This window comes from Suricata suricatta, chromosome 5, assembly GCF_006229205.1.
Source record: "Suricata suricatta isolate VVHF042 chromosome 5, meerkat_22Aug2017_6uvM2_HiC, whole genome shotgun sequence".
NCBI classification, from domain to species: domain Eukaryota; kingdom Metazoa; phylum Chordata; class Mammalia; order Carnivora; family Herpestidae; genus Suricata; species Suricata suricatta.
This window is the reverse complement of record NC_043704.1, coordinates 93,445,289-93,465,344: the sequence shown is the minus strand read 5'-3', so window position 1 is coordinate 93,465,344 and position 20,056 is coordinate 93,445,289. Positions and strand designations below refer to the sequence as shown.

General features: G+C 42.1%; 1 protein-coding gene across 6 annotated transcripts in view; it reads right to left on the bottom strand.

Moving 5' to 3' along the window:
• Nucleotides 1–19,784, bottom strand: part of TNIK (TRAF2 and NCK interacting kinase) — a 374,995-nt gene extending 355,211 nt beyond the window's left edge. For 5 of the 6 annotated variants that reach the window (XM_029939880.1, XM_029939882.1, XM_029939881.1 and 2 more), the window contains exon 1: nt 19,386–19,784. In XM_029939880.1, the coding sequence (XP_029795740.1) occupies nt 19,386–19,442 (57 nt within the window). In that variant the 5' untranslated portion in view covers nt 19,443–19,784. The remainder of the gene's footprint in view (nt 1–19,385) is intronic. The other variant, XM_029939879.1, reaches the window with a different exon arrangement.
• Between the last annotated feature and the right edge of the window lie 272 nt (nt 19,785–20,056).

Genomic DNA, 20,056 nt, shown 5'->3' with positions numbered 1-20,056 from the left:
AAGAATGAGATCAGGGGTGAGTGTATCTGTGCCCATCTCCTTCTCCATTTATTACTGCCCCAAAGCCTACAAAAGCTTGGAATCTATTAATCCTATGTTTATAGCAGGAATTTCTATTCATTATTACCTGAAAAAGGAAGAGTCAATTTAATACACTTGATTTCAAAGATTCTATCCAGTGAAGCCAGAGTCCATTATAGTCATATCAGCTAATTACTATAAAGTGCAACAGCCTGCATTTGAAAAAGAAAAAAGAATCCAAGCTTAGCAGGCTATAACCAGTAGGGAACATGGAGGCATGATGATCGCCTTTGTCGCTGAATTGCATTTTTAGATCTGATGTGAAAAGCTCCCCCTTCACCTTGCTCTGTTCCCAGAATACCATTTCACTGCCATGGCCTTATCCCTCTACAGCTGTGAGAAAGAAACCACAAGAACCAGTGAGCACTCACCAAAGCCAATCAATATTTAGAAGCTAAAAATAAAACAAAGAAATAGACAAATGTCAGCACAGGCAGAGAAAAGGGGCTTTTTTCCTCATGCCCCCAACACTTAGTTCTAGGCTAATTCTTTTGACTATTTCTGTGCTTCTGTGGGATTTACAGCTGCAGAAAGATATTCAAACACCTGAATTTCCGAAGAATACCCGAGTCCATCTCTCTCCCACAGCAGTCAGGGAGGAGAGAGAGAGAGTCTACAGCCAAGGTGGGCCCCGTCATTCCCAGCTTCTATCAGATAACTGAAATCCACGCATCATCCACTGCCACACCAAGAGGCAAACCTTGAACTTCACTTGATGCCTCTAAGTAAGGGAGAGAGAATCTTTCTTAACATACACCTCACAAAAGTAAACTTAGAAGGTTCCGGATGACTTCATTCAACAGATATCTGAGTGCCTACAACGTACATAAATGACAGGTGCTAATGATATCCAGAGGACTGAGAACCAGTCATTGGCTAGTTAGCTATCTGCACCATGCTGTAACACAATGTCCTTCCCCCTGCCTTCCTGCTGGTCACTGGATGCTGCCCCACAGGAAGTGCCTTTTAGAGCCCAAGGAACAAAAGTGGGACTATAACCACTGTATGTTCACAGTGACTTATCACCATAAAAATTCACCCATGTCCCATTTACCAAGCCTAGGTTTATAAAGAGGTTTATCATCTGCTTTGTTAATGGACCACTTAAACATCTTACGGAGATAGAAAAGCAATATTTAAAGGCTCTTTCGCCATCTCAGAGCCCTTTCCTGCTTCTTCCCATTAAAGTTCGTAGGACCCTAGAAGATTTCTAATAACGCCGATATAAAGCCCAACAATTTCTCAGGAGTCACCACACTTTCGTAAGGTTTGATTTCCCAATAGCACAATCCCTCCTCTAAAAGGCTGAAAACACACTAAAATTATATATAGCCAGTCTCCCGTCTATTCAATGCACGGTGGGGATGCAGAATCCAACAAGATAACTCCAGGAACAAACCTTGCTCTGAACTACACGTTAGACATTCTATGAAACACAGGTGGAGAAGAGACACTATTCTTGTCCTAACAAGTTTATAATTTAAAGACACTAATGACATACAGGTAAATAGTTCTAAAACAAAGAGCTGTGGGTGATATGAAGTATGCACAAAACAAGACAGAAGAACAAAGTATATAGAGATTAATGTGAACAAGGTAGAGGGAGTCTTACTAACAGGGGTTTTTATAGACTGATCAGGGTCGCAAAAGGGAGACTGGGTGAATTTATCAAGACCTGTCCAACAACTGGTAGGGATCAGTATTCTGACCTGAATAGGCTACAGACCTAAAGATCCAGGGTCAACCCCAGCCTTAGTCTAGCCGCAGTAAGTCAATCTCTGATCAAATTTTTGGATTCCTAAGTCTCTCCAAAAGCAGGAGTACGCTGCCCTGGAGAGCAGACAGTAGTCCCAACACTAAAAAGGTATTTCCACTATATACTGAGAAAACAGGAAGTAGCAATGGAACGGTCCTCGCATTTCATACTTTTCACAGTCAGACCAGGCTGGGTTCAAAGCCAGGCTCCATTATTTCCAACAGGTCACTTAACCTAAGCGTCCATTTCCACATGTCTAAAATTAGAAGAAAAACAGTATACCTCACAAAATCTGACTGTGTTAATAAGACCAGACTTTAAAAATAAGTAGCCCAGTGCTTCACCCAAGGCAAGTGGTCACAGAGGACATTAGCTGTTAATAATGGCATTATTATTTTTAAATAAATTATATTCCAGAAGAGTGTCTGGTGTATCTACATGTTGGTGTGTCAGGAGACTCAGCACTCTAACCGCATCATGCCCTGGGACCTGGAAAGCTGAGGACCACATCACTGCCCTAACCAGGGCCAACATGAGCCAACAGCCTGTGCCCCCCTCCCGTCCGGCCCCTCACTCTGCACCTGGCACAAGCGGCCCCCAAAAGCTAAACATATGTTCAGCCTCCACTGGTTTCAGGGACAATTTCACCCTGTCTCCCAGCTGCTCAGAAGGAAGGGTCATACTGTCCCTGCTTCTCCATCCTCACAGGGGCATGCTGGACAGAACTGCTCCTTACAGCTTTCTGGCACATAATCTGACAGTGTCTACAGACTTTGTCCGTTTTTACAATATCTAAGACCATGTGAGCCTGGGGGACAACTTCAGTGATAATTGGCTCTCAGCCCCCACCCAATTCTGCCATTTCTGGTAAGTCCCCAAGGCTCGTTCCTTGCCCACATTTCCCAAAGGGTGCTCTTGTGGCCACAGTGGCTATAGCAACTTGTTCCACCATGAGGAAGGACCCTTCCTGGCCTCAGCTGTAACCCCCAGAGCTCAGCTCTTCCACTATGAATTCTGGAGAATTCCTTTTATCAAGTGATCGTAGCTCCTTTTAGCATCTTGTCTTCCTCGAACTCTACGCAGATACCAAATGTCATTGAACTTGATGAAAAGTAGCAGAAGACATGTCTAATTCCTTAAAGTGAACATCTGAAAGGTAAAAAGGTGTTCATTACAGAGTTGGTGGAGCGAACATGGGGTTTGGGGTTTCCCAAGCAGCAGAAGCAATACCACATATGTTTCCAACTTGCAGCTCGACTGTACCCAGTGTCCCCAGCACAGGGCTTCCAGGGCTCTGGCAGGGATCCTAGCCCTCAGAAGGTATCTAACAGATGAACAAGAGGCCTCAATCCTCTAGTTGGATGTCAGCAACTCTAGCTTGTTATGGCTTCTTCAAATGGATAGCACATGCATCCAAATTATGTGAGGGCCACAGAGTTGCAGATTTGTGGACCCCAGGCTAGATAATTGACTCGAATATGCAAACTAAATTCCCTCTACGGGAATCATATGCCATCTTATGAGCTAAGCTAAAGCAGTGAACTTCAAACTTTTAGCTTCCTTACCCTGTAAGAAATACATTCTACACTGTAACCTGATATATACATATATACAATATATGCACAGTAATAGTTTTCTACTCCATTCTAATTAATTTTTTAAAGCTAATTGCAGCCCATTAAACTCACTCCACAACTCATTACAATTTGAAAGACTCTGAATTAGCGTATAGAGAGGGAATCGAGTGGTGATTGCTGATACTGTAAAAACTTAGGGAATGGTTAGGTTATCAAAGACCTTGCTAAATTAAGGAGTGTAGCTTTATGCTGTAAATCATGAGAAGTCATTCATTTCATTAATAAATAGATAGGCAGATAAACAAAACACAGGTCCTGCCCTGCGGGAATTACAGTCTCCTCTGGGAGAAGGGTGGGAGAAAAGACAAATAAATTATCTGTTAACAAGAGAGACTGGAGATGACTTCTAGGCTGAGAGAGCAGCATGCGGAGGGGTGAGTAACTGCCAGAAACACTGAGAGAATTGAAAGTGGTTCCGGAAGGAATGGTTTCAGACAGGAATAGCTCTCCGAGGCCTGGCTCCAAAGTTCTCCTTTCTCTGGGAGGGGAGATGAGTTATCAGCTGCCTTATCTTGAAGGAAATTAGTATGATTATATTTATAAAATATGAGACACCCTTCACAATAAGGGAGACATAACGTGAGTAGAAGGCATAAGGTAGGACCAGAGTCCCCAGCCCTCCAGGCATAGAGGAGATGGCCTTCCTGGAAATACCAGAGTGGCCTGACTGGGGAATCTGCCCTCGCAGCACAACCATGAAGCAATGCCCCAGTCAGATCACATTTTAACAGGTTTCCTGAGATGTAATTTACATACCATAAAATTCACTCATGTTCCCACCATCCGATTGCAGAAATATATTCCATCACTTCAAAAAGACCCCACATGCCTCTCTGCCATCGTTCTGTTTTCATTCCCAGCCCCAGCCAACCACCGACCCACTTACTGTCTCAACAGAGTTGCCTTTTTAGAAATTTCATATAAATAGATTCATACAATATGTGATCTCTTGCGCCTGGCTTCTTTCACTTAGCAAAACATCCACTTAGTAGCATAATCAGTACTCCATTCTTTTTTACTGCTGACTAGTATCCCACTGTACCCCACCACATTTTGTTTCCCCCTTCGACAGTCGAGAGACACGGGAACTGTCCCCACTTCTGGCTATTATGAACATTCAGGTTACAAGTTTTTGCCTGGACATATGTTTGCATGTCTCCTGGGTAGACATTCAGAAGTCAAATTGCTGAGTCATATAGTAAACTTATATTTAACTTTTTCAGAAACAGCCAAACTATTTTTCAAAGTGGCTTAGCCATTTTCTATTCCCACCAGCACAGTATGACAGTTCCAGTGTATCCACATTCTCGGGGATATTTTAAAATCAGATTTACCTTTATAATGGCATGAAGCATAGTCTGAGTAAAGTTTCCACTAGCCACTCTGTGAACTGTGGAAGTCACATGCCCTAGTAATTTATTCTCATTGCAAATTTCACTGACAGAAAAGAAATGATCAGAGATGTTCATTTGACACATGCTTGTCATCACTTAGTACTAAAATGCAGTATCAAACAACCAATTAGACCTAATGGTCACAGAAAATTTGACCAAAATATTTGTCGAAACGGAGTTATCAAGGAGCTAAGCACGACAAACGAAAATGTGCCTTGCACACTAAACCGAATCTCCACAGGGACAAAATCCTAATTGTGAATCCTGCGAGGAAGCAGCAACTTGCAGAAGGCAGGGACTCACAAAGAAGGCCAGGAAACTATTTCTTCATATCTGAGGCAACTTGCATTGTCTCAGGTGATGAGCTACATAGCAGAGACCCTGCTTCCAGAAAAGAAAAGAAACAGACCTGGCCTCCAGGGGACAGAGAATCATCACAGTAATGCCCCTGCTGCTTTGAAAACCCCGGGTACCTTTTTTACAAACAAACTCACACATTAAAGGAGGGAGTGGGCACCCAGAGATCCAGAAAAGCTTTGGTTCAGAGACCAGAGGGACACCAAGCTCTCAGACCCCTGCCATTCACATTTTCTAATCTAGAAAACAAACCTTCTGTCTGGGGGGCTGGGATCTCGGTGCCTCTAACGTTTTACATTCGATGTCATACACATTCCCACGGAATGTGCACAATCCCCTCTCTTCACAGAGAAGGAGGAACTTTTTTGTTCCCAGGGATGAAGACCTATGCTGATTCCCAGCCAGCACTCTTTCTGCTACTATCACTTAAGTGGAGATTTAGGTACCCAGCCGGTCAGGTTCCAAGAGATTTCCCCTGCTAATTTTCAGCCACTCAAGGAAAACAAGGAGTAATGTAGTTTGAGTTGCCATGATTTTAAAGAAACAGTGTTCTTTCCTCCACCACCAGCCCCCCCTCCAAAATGTGTAAACTTGGGTATTTCACACTTACACATCTGTTCTTCTACAAAAATAAAAGCTGTTTATATTCAAGAAATTATGACTACAATACCAGTGTGATTTACATCTTTAAAATACTCACAGAGAGAACATACATATTGTTCTGACCAAAGTGTGTATGCAATGTTTTTTCTTTCCCAGAGTAGCATCTGGGTTTCAAGCTCCAGGAGAGCCCGCCGGTACTTTTGTTTACTTGTCCCCATGAAAAGGAAACTGAGTTCTCTCTGACTGGTGCTAGAGTTACCAGTTTAAAAAAAAAGAGAACAGAGGGGTTGCCTTTTAGGAACAGCAAACACTTGGCTTTGACTTTATCAACCATACTTGAGTAAGACACCAGCACCAGCAACACCCAAACTCCGTTTCTGATCTCTGAAAGAGTCAGTCTTATGAGTTCAATTGGAAAACTACAGCAACTCCCAAACTCAGAGGGCCTTTTCACCCACACAGACGGCTACAAAGAGGCCGTGTGAAATTCATAATTGCCTCAGAGCCTAAGATAGCACCACTACAAGAAACAAAACTGTCCCAAACTTGGTCCCAGAAAGAACTTTTTGAATGACATAATTAGTTCACTGCCTCATCTAGAAAGTAATATTCCTGACTAAAATGCTTGCACAGAAGGATGCTTCTTAGTCTTGGGATTATGGTTTTCTATTCCTGAGTAAACACATTAATAATAAAAAAAAAAAACAGCAATGCAAAGAATAGTCCAGTATTATCAGGTGAAAGTTATAGACTTTTGCACTTCGAGTATCCCCTGGTCTTACAAACAATTCAAATGCATATCTTAGTGTGAAATATAAAATTCCATATTCCTAAAAGCCCGATCACTGGGTAGATGCTGTGATTCTTGATCTCAGGGTTGTGAGTTCAAACACCGCACTGGATGTAGAGATTGCTTAAAAATAAAATCTTAAAGAAATAAAAAATAAAATAAATAAAATAAAATGCTTGCACAGTTAGCTGATACTTTAATGACATTAAGACCTCTTCTGAGAAAGTTGGATCTGTCCCCCGACTGCAATATTACAAAATACTCAGTCATCTTTAACTAGATTTTTTATATCCATTCTAATGATGATTATCTAACATCTCTTTTCCCATTAAAATAGGCCTTCTAAGAGGGGAGTCTTTGAATTCAATTTTTTAAAAGCATCTTCCCAGCAGTAAGTATGAAATACAATTCTGATGTATGCTCATTATCAAGTTGTATACAAAGTTACCTTAACAACCATAATGGTCACCAACCTCCCCCAAACAAACAAAAAAGCCATGTAATGTAAGCAGTGTGTTTAAGAACTACAGATTAAAATAACAACATGGGACATCTTTGTAGCTAGGTAAGAGATGTTTAGGAATTGTTACAAGGAAAGTCTGTGGGATTTCTCAGTAAGGGGATCCTTTAACTTGCTGCCTAGATTCCAAGAGTCTATTTCATTTTTCAAGTTTCACAAAATAAACAACCCAAAGATTTCAGGCTCCAAACTAAAGTAGGGCTGAAAGAGCTATGAATACGGATTCCTTTTTTCAGCTTCTAGACAAATGCCAGCACCTCTGGGGGCTTCAAACTAAATCCCTACAGGTCCAAAGGGAAAAATAGGAAATTAGCACCAAAAGGATGCTTCTTAGTCTTGGGATTATGGTTTTCTATTCCTGAATAAACACATTAATAATAAAAAAAAAAACAGCAATGCAAAGAATAGTCCAGTATTATCAGGTGAAAGTTATAGACTTTTGCACTTCGAGTATCCCCTGGTCTTACAAACAATTCAAATGCATATCTTAGTGTGAAATATAAAATTCCATATTCCTAAAAGTTTGTGTCTTCCACAATTTGAAGCCCTACATCTTATGAAAAAGTAGCACTTACCTTATATAAATAAATACTATTTTCTACTCTGCAATATTTTCAGGCAAACTCAAATTTCTGTGGATATGCTGCGTTTTTCCAAAGCAACCTGTATTTAGTAAATCATCCTTACAATTATTTAACATGTGCTTCTCCCCCATTCATTAGGCACCAAGATCCACGAGGACAGCATTCACATGTGTCTTTGCTACCAAATTCTCAGCATCTAGCACAATGCGAGGCACACGGTAAACAGATGCTGCACCACTATTTGTTGAATGAACGAATGTACCACATGAAAGAAACAAGAAAAAACAAAAATATATTTTAAAAATTTAGGGCAGTGATTCCAAAACTCCAAAGTACATCAAAATCACCTAGAGGGCTTCTTAATGCATAGGTTACTGGGCTCCATCCCCACTTTCTGATTCAGGCCAGACAGGTAAAACCCAAGAGATGAGCAAGAGGCTACTAATCCAGACAGCTCATTTTGAGAACCACTGTTTAGGCAGCTAACCTGTCAACCAGCTCTTAAAAAAATCACAATACACAGGAAAACATTCACTAAATGTCTACCAACTGCAGAATCCTCTACTGAGTAAGCCACGCAGGTCCTTGCAAACTCTATCAAATAACTTGCCAACATGACACATACGTGCAAGGGGACAATACACAGATACATGTCCAAAACAGCAAGAAATCATTAGTACAGTGGAACTAAAGATGCTTCATTTCTCCAGTGCATTTCTTTATGATGTATCCTACTGTGCAGTTTAATCTATTTTTCTCAGATGGAAATTACTAAACCACAATGCATAGCAGTTCTTCCTTGCATGACCTCACTTTATTTCACTTACTAACAGGAGTTTCATCTGAGGCCAGGGCATGAAATCCAAAAAGGGAGCCCATTTTAAAGCTTATCAATGTTGTTTGTACTTTAGTGTATGTCAGGACAAGAGCAATGATCAAGACTCCGTCCTTAATGATCAGAAAGTAAGCAGAGGCATTAATAAGGTGCAGGTTTAGTCTAAACCCACCACCAGCTTTAACAAAAGGATACACAAAAATAATCCAAGAGAATCATAAGCTCTAATTTTGACCATTGCATAGGTGTGTAAAACCTAGCTAGCATTTCTCATGACCCTGTTCTAAATGTAAGTGCATTTATATCTAGATCATAATCAGAGAGGGTATCTAATTAGATAATGTTTGCAAGTACTTTGAAGATATTTACAATGCTCTATAAATGCTACATATTATTATTATTTAAATACAGTTTGCAATTATCGCTTACAACCTATTAAGGCTACCACACTGCCATAATTTGATTACAGGCAGCTAAAAAATAAAACAAAACAAAAATCCTGTAAGTAGAAAAGATAAAATCACATCCATAAGCTTTAGATTTTTAGTCATAAGAAAGGTATAGGCATTTTAAATGGAGGGCTAGGGTATCAAATCTAGTAAATCGGGGCAGTTGGCTTCCACAAAACTGACAAATCCAACGTTGTATCAATTTGCAGAGTTTCTTACTTATAAACCTAGTGGAAAGCAGATTGTGGTCCAGAACGCAAGGCTTTTTACCCTTCTGGCTGCCAGCCGCATCTTCCATTTTCTCCACTGCAATCTTAAAATATCTATATCCATCTGAAAAAAAGTATGACTCAAGATTTTGATTTTAATAATCATCAGATAGATAAAGGCTTGAGAATGGCCCTTGCTATAACGTATCTTCTGGCTCATCCTGCTAGCTTCTGCGGTAATCACAAATTCATTGGTCTCCAGATCTTACAAAATGGAAACCTTTGAACCAAACACACCTATCGATGATTTTCCAAAGAGAATGACAGATTAAATGTAAACATCGCTTCTACACAGCGTACAAGAAAATCACTGCTGATGCCCAAAAGGTTCACATTTTAGGTTTTTACATTTTTAAGGCAAGAAAAAGAACAATTAACATATTCAAATCTGACTTTGGTTATTTAAAAAACAAAATTACAAGACAGGGATACCTTGGAAATAATGCTCAAATACCATCAGCTCATCAAAGAGAGCTTGAGCCCAAATGAAAGACTTCTGAGAAACCTGTGAACTTTAACTTCAGTTAATTCTGATGTCTTGACTAGGTCTGCAGGGCAAATAATGGCCACCTGAGCCACTATCTACAGTGGCCTGGGGGCAGGTCAGTTGTAAGTTCAGCCATTTTGTAGCTCTAGGACTTTTGGTAAATTAGATGATTTTTCTAAACCTGTGGTGTTCATTTGTGAATGCTAAACGTCTATCTCACATGAAATTTGAAGGTAATTTGACAATACCAAGAGCTTTACACGCTTTTATGATAAACTACACTTCTACAAAATTATTCTAAGGACACAGAGATGTATACAAAGACATAAGATGTATTCATTGAATATTTACAAGACTTGAAGAGTTAGAAATAACCAAAAGCTTCAATAGGAATTGGTTAAATATTATCACCCATCCTCACAACAAAATGCTAAGCAGTCATTAAAAACATGATTTGAAATTTGAACACTGACTGAAACTTAAAAAAATTTTAAGTAACATACTAATTTCTTTCTTTTTTAAAAAAATTTGAGAGAGAGAAAGAATGCATGAGGGGGGACAGGCAAAGGGATAGAGAGAGAGAGAGAGAGAGAGAGAGAGAGAAAGAAAATCTCAGGCAGACTCAATGCTCAGTGCAGAGCCCTACTCGGGGCTGAGTCCCAGGACCCAGGGATCATGACCTGAGCCAAAATCAAGATGCTCAACCAACTGAGACACCCAGGTGCCCCAGGAGCATACTAATTTGTAAGCATGATAATAGTATTGTGGTTATATATTTTTAAGAGTGCTTATCTTTTAGAGGTGCATACTGAAATATTTACAAATGAAATGATATGATGCTTGACAATAATATGGAGAGAGGTAGATGGAGGTGCAGATAAAATAAGACTGGACATGAATGGATAATTATTAAGTTGGGGGTTCATTCTACTATTCTATTTTAAATATCAGTTTTATTCAGATTAAATTCATACTCCATAAAAATTCACCCTTTTGAAGTATACAAATATTTTTAGTATGTTCACAGAGCTGAACAACCACCACCATGGTCTAATTTTAAGACATTAGTAGTCATTCTCTACCTCCCCTCAAGCTCCAGAAATCCACTTTTCTTCTCTATAGGTTTAACTATTTGGGACAATTTAGATAAACAGAATCCTATACTATGTGGCCTTTGTGTGTGGCTTATTTCAGTTAGTATAATGTCCATATATGTATCAGCACTTCTTTTTCAAATTATTTCTTTATTATTTTTTTATTTTTTGAGAGAGAGACAGAGCACAAGCAGGGAAGAGGCAGAGAGAGAGAGAGAGAGAGAGAGGGACACAGAATCTGAAGCAGAATCTAAGCTCTCAGCACAGAGCCCAATGTGGGGCTTGAACCCACAAACCGTGAGATCATGACCTGAGCCAAAGTGAGATGCTTAACCAACTGAGCCACCCAGGTGCCCCAGAACTTCTTTTATTGATGAATAATATTCCATTGTATGGATACACTACATTTCACTTATTCACCCATCAATTCATGAACATTTGGGTTGTTTCCACTCTTTTAAAAAAATTTTTTTAACATTTATTCATTTTTGAGAGACAGAGAGAGACAGAGTGTGAGTGGGGGAAGGGGCAGAGAGAGAGAGGGAGACACAGAATCCAAAGCAGGCTCCAGGCTCTGAGTTGTAAGCACAGAGCCCGACATGGGGCTCGAACTTACAAACCATAAGATCATGACCTGAGCTGAAGTTGGACACTTAATCCACTGGGCCATCCAGGCGCTCCGGGGTTGTTTTCAATTTGGGGCTAGTATGAATAATAAGGCTATAAACAGAGGCCCCTGAGTGGCTCAGACAGTTAAGCATCTGACTCCTGATTTCAGCTCAGGTCATGATCTCAAGGTTAGTGAGTTTAAGTCCCAGATCTGGCTGGTGGGGAGCTACTTGGGATTTTCTCTTTCTGCCCCTGCCCCTCCTCCACACCCATGTACTCACACTCTCTCTCTCTCTCTCCCCCTCTCTCTCTCTCTCTCTCTCTGTCTCTCTCAAATAAATAAACTTAAAAAATAAAAACAAAAAATAAATTTTAAAAAATGCTGCAAACATTTGGACACAACTTTTTGTTTGGATATATGTTTTCAATTCTCTTGGGCGTATATACCTAGGAGTAGAATTGCTGGGTCACATGGTAACTCTATTATTCAACATCTGAGGAACTGCCAATCTGTTTTACAAAGTGGCAGTAATGTATGAGCATTCCAATATTCCTTCCCATTTTATGTAACTTTAAAATTCCCCATGACAAAGAATGTTTAAAATTATGTTATAGAAAAACACTAACAGCATGCAAAAAGGGTGATTGCTAAGTTTAAAAAAACAGGTTGCAGAGGCATATGACTAACTCAAGTCAGTAGGGTATGTGACTCTTGACCTTGATGCTATGACTCCGAGCCCCATGTTGGGTGTAGAGTTTACTTTAAAAACAAACATATAAATAAATAAAAGCAGCAAATATATTTTTTAAAAAACAGGTTGCAGATAATATAAAGAATATGATCTTAATTTTTAAAGCTATCTACTTAGCTATGCATAGAAGAAAACTACTAAGCCATATACCAAAAGAAGCCCTGGAGCCCCAAAGGTGATCCTGGTGGGGAGTCTTAAGAAAAATCAAATATAATATATACACTGCCTTCATGAAGTTTACTGTCTACTAATGGATATAATCCAGGCCAGAAAGTTCTGAGTGTAAGGTCAGTTCTGAAAGGTTTACAAGTGGGATGGGTAACTTCTATCTGAGAGAAATCAGAGGCAATTTTGTAGAAAAGGTGGCATTTGAATGTTTAGTGTTAGGGTAGTACAGAAAAGGAGTACAGTCAAACCTTGGGCTGAGAACATTATTTGTGCTGGAAGTGTGCTTGTAATCCAAAGCACTCGTATATCAAAGCAAATTTCAAGAACTGCTGGCTCAATTGTGATCATGTGACATTCGGCATCTCCTACTATTCGTATTGCAAGACATCACTCATTTACCGAATTAACATTTATTAGAAATGTTTGCTCGTCTGTGGAACACTCGCAGCACAAGTTACTGACAATCCAAGGTTTACGGTATAAAGTAGAGCACCCCCTAAAGGGCATCCATGGGGAGAAGGAAGTTGTTCTCTGAGGCAGGAGTAAAGGATCAGTCATCAGAACTGCAGTGCATGGCGGGAGGCCCAGCTGAATTATAGCTGGTTTTGCTGCTACACTCAAGAGTTTAGTCTTTGGTCTGTAGACTGTGAGGAGTCAGGGAAGGTCGTGAATAAGAAATACTCAGACTGAAAATGTACTGTTGGGAGAGTAATGTCGCTGCAATGTAGAGAGACACCAGTCAGGAGAAGGCTGGTGGTAGAGAGGCAGGAGGCAAGTCTTGTCAGGGTGCTGCCCAGGGCATAGTCACTGCAGCGGTTGTAGGGAGGAAAGGAGCAAAAGGCTTCATGCAATAGATAGTAAGGAAAGATATTGAAGATTGAGGTAAAGGAAAATGTGTTGTTGAGAATTTCAAGGCACCCCCTTGAGACAATTGGAGAACAGCCTAGGCATGTAAAAAGCAGACAGCGAATCATCTTTCTCTAGAGGGAAATAAACTTCCAACCAGAATGAAAGAAATTACAAGCGGAATTCATCCAACATTTTCTATTTAAGTCCTCCCTCTCTCTCCTCTAGGAACCTTATATTTATATGAGCAGAATAACATTTCATTCAAAAAATATCACCCAGATTTTCTTGGAATTCTCAGCACACTGCTAGTTCAGGCCCTGTTCTCAGACAGCTACTTCCCCCACGGATATGGAAGAACCAATTTGACATAAAAGCATCGTTCAGACACAAATTATCCCAAATTCTCTCAGAAACACAGACTCTGAGACTGGCTGTGCTCAGCTGGGCATGGTGGCCATGATTCAATCACAGCAGCTCAAAGCTGGGTGGACTTAAGCACTCTACCCTTGAAAGAAGGAATGGCTTAAGACAACAAGGGTATGGAAGACTAATACCAAGGCAGGAACACAGAAACACAGAAAGACTCAAAAAATTATAAGATATCAAAGAACCTTACAGTTAAGGCAGTGAGAAATGTGTTATTTTCATGAAGGGAAAATGTTGGGTATTCTTTCATCAACAAAATATTCCATGACCTCCTAAGTAGACAATTATGCAAACAGCAAACCATGACTTATATTAGTTTTTGTACTAAGACTCAGAATACTGAAAATGATTATGCATATTTCTCTGATGTTCTGATAACTACCACTATACCCTGTTTTATTATGAGGCAATGTCATGGCAATGAAAGCACCTGTTTAATATCTCTAAAAAACAGCAAATGTATCTAATTAAAAAACAGCTCTGCTGCTATCATTTTGAGATACTGTTATCTTATCAGTTCTTTCACCTTTGCTAAACTCTCATTTAAGACCAAATTTAATTAAGTGCTCTGGGGTAAGGAATTAATAATGTTTCAAGATTTCTTTAATCCTCATGAGACCTCTGACCAGGTGTTAAATACTGGACTAGTATTGTATCATTTCAGGTGCCCACTCCCCTCCCAAATACACAAACTTTGAAAAGGCACAGGCAAGGGGCAGCTGGGTGGCTCAGTCGGTTGAACGCCTGACTTCAGCTCAGGTCATGTCTCGAGTTAGTGAGTTTGAGTCCTGCGTCAGGCTCTGTGCTGAGAGTTCAGAGCCTAGAGCCTGCTTCAGATTCTGTGTCTCCCTCTCTCTCTGCCCCTCTCCCACTTACACACATTCTCTCTCTCAAAAATAAATAAACATAAAACAATTAAAAAGGCAGAGACAAAATAAATTTGGTTTTATTTAAATAATGTTTAATCTGCAAAGAAGGGAAAAAGTTAAAAAAGAAAAAAAGAAAGTTTTAATGAATAATGGTACCTGATACTGGTTTAGAAATATACCAGGGGCACGGGGCTGGCTTAGTCCTTAGGGCATGTGACTCTCGATCTCAGGATTTTGAGATTGAGCCCATGTTGGGTGTAGAGATTACTGAAAACTAAAATCTTAAAAAAAAAAAAAAAGTAATGAATGCTGATACTGGGGCAAAGGTCAACCCAGGCCAGCAGAGAAATATACAAAGTCATGTTGACAAATATAAAGGAAAAGGTACTTTAAAAGGATGCAGGACCTTCTGACATCTTTTTTCTCAAGGCCATTTTCAATTGGCTGCAATCACCAGGATCAAATGTTGGTGGAATCAAGTTTCCTATAAAATTCTATTTAATCATGGAATAGTATATTTGTATAGAGCACTACGGTTTTATTTTCAAATGAAGTATTGCCATAAATATTTTGATTGTGAAAACGAGCATATGAAGGAGGCAAGCAGTTGAGATCATTCCCATTTTTAAATTAATTATGGTTACAGGACTTACCCAGAGTCACAGAATTAATAAGACATGGACATAGAACCCAATACTCATTCTACTCCATTCACTCACTCGTTTGTGCGTTCACCTGATTATGCAACTAACTGCAATTACAGATTCAAAAATGGGCAAGACGTAATCTCCGGCCTCACAGAGCCCACAGTTTATTAAGTTGGAAGAAAAACATCCCCATGCCATTTATAACACAAGGACAAAAAGTGCAGTGGGGAAGATGTGTGTGAGCTCAGTTCTTAAATCTATAGGTCTTAATAGACAAAGAAATAGTTGGGCCTGGAAGGAAGTGAGCGGCAGGGGGAAAGACAAGCAGAGGTCATCTAATTCTGTTCAAATAGAAAACTGAGTGTGAGTCCTGGCAGAAACTTAGTGTATGAAGTCAGCAGAGGCCAAACTTGGCCTTGAACGCCTTCCTCTGTGGGCCAAACTAAGGACAGCCAAGGTGCTCAGACTCAGATATATGCTAATCTCCAAAAAGCTTTCTGGGCTGATCTCACGTCATATATAATAAAGCCTACTGGTGGCAAATTTCATTTCTTTTAATACTGTGATGTCTTGAAGGGAGAATGACTCAAGCCGTGAGTTTGAATGAGTAGATTGTTTTCTGTAGCCTATGTATGTATACACACATTGCATACACCCACATGGATAGTTTATTACCATAACACTATATATGAGTATCCACATAGATTATGCAAAACATACATAAAACTCCACAAAGCTCACATGGAGAGACATCTGAATAATGTGTATATCTAGACTGACCCCATGGGATATATTCAGATGAAGACGGGTTACAGAGAGAGGGTACTCTCCAGGACCATCTGTCCTAGTTGATTCAGACAGTCATTTGCCAGCAGAGAAAGAATTGAGGAGGGGGGATTACAAAATGAATTCTGAAGGTATCTTAATGCTTCACGGTTTTATGTATTATGAGCTTACCTGCATGAAGCAGTTTCTCTGTTCTCGATAAATAAAATTCCATGACTCTGGTGAAATAATTCCTCTCTGCCATTTTTTGAGCTCAGGCAGAAAATGTATTATTGATTTCTGATTCAGACACAGACAATGTGACTTAGAGAAAAGAGCACTGAATGAGAAGTCAGGAAACCTAGATACTCTCCCCAAACCACCATTTTCACCTCTCACCCCACCCCAGCAGAAAGGGGGCTGTGTGACCTTGGGCAATGACTATAGTCCCTGGGCTTCAGCTTGGTATTAAATGAAAGGAGTGGGTAAGGGTTCTCCAATTCTCTTCAAGCTCTTAATCTATAAAATCATCCCCCTCCCCCAACACTTAGTTTATTTCCAGAGCTCTAAAAATCAGGACTAATAAAAGTGGATCCAGATCAGCTTTTTTCTAACCAAAGAAGATCCTGTTTTATCTTGGTTTTTAAAACCATCCAAATCTTGCATTACTCAAATGATCAGTGCTGTCACTGGTTGCTCTGGTTTAAATTATGCATTGTTGCTATTTGGGGAAAATTTAGACTGGGTCCAGTCTGGGATCACTGGCTGAGAACAATAAGCTCCCAAAGTGAGAAGGATAAAGGCCTCTCCAGACAGGATCTGCTTTTAATGCATGGAGCTCAAGGTTTACAAAAAGAGCATTGATTGTGTACATTAAAGAGCCACCGAAACAGCAAGGGACTGGTAAGGCTGCAGCAAATTCTCCTAGATGCCACTGACCTTGGCTGCATTTCAGGGGTCAGGCATTCCCCAGAAGGTTGTCAGCAGGCTGGCTTTCCTGAGGGGTTAGGAACAAATGAGACATCTCATCCAGATAAACCCACTTCTCCTAATTTGAGAAGACAGAAATGATCTGCCCTCTGATTTGTGGAGATCACCTGCGTAGCCTTTGGACTCAACAGCCAGCCTACACACCTCACCCCCTACAAGACAGGTCCTACACCCCAGCCCTCCTGGGTGCAACTCTAAGTCCTCTAGCCAGCAGTTCCCATCTCAAGAGCTGGCCTTAGCCCTCCCTCTTTCCACACCTCCAGCAGGCAGAAATACAGAGGCAAGGCACTAAGTCCAGGCCACAAAGAGCAATTTCAGTGAATCCTGCAAAGATTCTTTACAAAATACAGATCTCTGGAGCCCAGATCTCCAATGTGGGAATCATCCTCCAGGCAAGCAGGATGGTGAGCCCTCGTGGCTGCTTACTAGCCTGCAGGCTCTATGCTCCTTTCTCAGAAAACCTTCCCCAGAAAAAAGCCCACAAGGGACACCTCTGACCAAGCCCAACTTAAAAATCGCATCAGAGCCCTTTCCACTACAGGAGCAATGTGGAGATTCTAGCTCAGAAAACCACAAGCCTTGCCCATTGTTCAGATTCCTTCCTCATACCCCCTACCCCACCCTCTACTGGGCTTTTGCCACTTTCCCCTACCCAGTAGTCTGGGCCATCCATCCACCTGATTAACCCGCTGGCACTAACTCCCAGTGCAGGAAGTAGGGCAAATGAACACGCACAGTCTGTAAAGCAGGAAACCACAGACTTAGCCAAAGCACCCACCCGGTTACCAACCCCCACCCCCAGCTGCCCAGGGGGCAGCGCGTTCTGAATGTGGCATTTCTGCGCCAGGAAATAGACAGCTTACTGTAATATCACATGAATGAGCTTTTGCTGCCCAACTACCCAAAAAAAGCCATTTGAAATGGCATCTCTGTTCCTTCTCAATCCCTGGACAGCCTTGCAGAAACCCTCACCTCTTGGGAGAATTAAGAAGGGGAGGGGAAGTTAAAAAGAGGAGGATTAATGAGACTAAAGAAAAAGTACCACTTTGCCGGTAAAGGTAGCTCTTTAAAATAACCGTGGAGAAGGAGGCAATGTCAGGAGAAGTAATGAAGATTCAGGTCTGTAATTCCAAGATTTAGCATCAGTCTAACAATGTATGCCTCAGGAGGGCGTGTGAACTTCCAAGCTTCACCCATCCTGTGTGTCTGTGTTGAGAGCCACCATCAATCCATCTCACTGACCCTCCATGCTTCACGTATACCTATGGTTGGGGTTTTTTTTCTTTATTTTTATTCTTGGTTCAGGAGAGGAAGAATCCATACTTAATTGGGGTCCAATCCTTCTCAGACCTCTCTGCTGCCTTCACCCCACCCCTCACCTTCTTTTCTGCAGGCAGCACCTAATTAAAATGGCAAGAAAGCTCTGCCCCCTTCCCCGAAAGAGTATGTTGAGATTCGAGGGTGGGGGTGGGGAGGCGTCGAGGCTACGTTGGGATTCCTGGTATTCTGATCTCAAAACAACAGCAAAATGGATTCTATAGCAGTGATGTCTTAGTCAATACAATGAAAAGGCGTCTGAGGCAATTCACGTGAAGGTAAACGCAAACCAGGGGGGGCTGGAGGGATGTAGATGCTCTCTACAAAGGACTGGGCACAGACACAGAGAGAACATGAACACACACACACACACACACACACACACACACATGCAAGGGAGTTCCGGTCTGACTGGGAAAAAGCAGAGAACACATCCTTTCACCTGCTTAAGTTCAGCTATAAAACTGAAATGTCAGAGCCACAAAGTCAGAAAGCACAGGCAGGTCTAAGTTAAACCATAAATAAAGGTGACTGGCAGACTGGCATCGAAGAGAGCACGGAGAGGGAGTCAGGGCTCGGAAGGCGAAAAGGGGCTAGAGGAGGCAGTTGCCATCTACACGACCAGCATAGCAATAGCTGCCCCCTTGGAGTGGCAGGCTCGGCTTCCGTGGGGACAGTCAGGCTCACAATGTCATCTTGCAGGTACCTAGGAAAAGTGAGTGGCCAGTGCCTTTATTCACGGTGCTGTTACTCTTTTGGCAGAAAGGGGCGGTGGGGTCTCGCGCCTTGGCACTAGATGACCGTCCGGGGCTTGTGTGCACACCACACACACACACACACACACACACACACACACACACACGAGTCTTTCTTACACTGGTCGAAGATGAAACTGGCATTAGCTCCACTGGTTCTCCGGGGAGCCTCAGCCACAACCAAAGGAGGACACGTACTGCTCAGCCTTGAGTAGAGGCTTAGCCAAGAGCACCTCAGCAACCCCGAATCAAAACCAGAAGCCAGGTTTCCTCCGCGTCGCATTCTCCCTCTGCCCACTAGCCCGCGCCCCAGTTCACGCACCGAGCCTGTTTACCCCGACCCAAACCACTGGAAAGAAATCACAAAACATGTTCTACTCACCCTCAGAGCCGAGAGATCGATTTCATCCAGGCTACGCGCCGGGGAGTCGCTCGCCATGTCTACTTCTTCGCGGGAGAAATGGTCCAAAACCACCCTGAATCTTCTCCCTTGGAAATTCCACCTTGGTCTATTTTACTCGCGTCCTCATGCGGGTGTCGCGCCAGAGGCCCCGGGCCCAGCCTTCCCAGCCCACCCCGGCCCCAGAGCACCCGATCCCGAGCCCCCACACGTCGGTCCGCCAGGTCCGGGAGCCCAACCTGCGCTGATCTCCAAGCCCGGAGCCGCGGTGCGTGTGGGCTGCGCGCCCGGCTCAGCTAAGGGCGCTGGGGCTGCGTGGGTGTATTTAAATGGGACATGCTTCTTTGCTTGTGCGTGGATGGCGGCTGCATTGGCTGTTATAATGAGACACATCAACTCCTCCACTCTGCTGGGGGGTGGGGGTGGAGAACCACACAGAACTGTCTATCACCGCTTCCTGGGAGGAGTAAAGGGTGGGGTGGAAGGCGGAGGAGGCGTGGTCTCCGACTGGGGAGAGGCCGCGCTTCCTGACCCGGTCGCTCTGCACCAGCGTGGATGGGGGAGGGGCGCGCACCCTTTCCGCCCAGGCTTTTGCAGGCTAATCTGGATGGATCTGAAAAGCTGCTCCCGAACCCTGCCGTGCTTATCGTAGG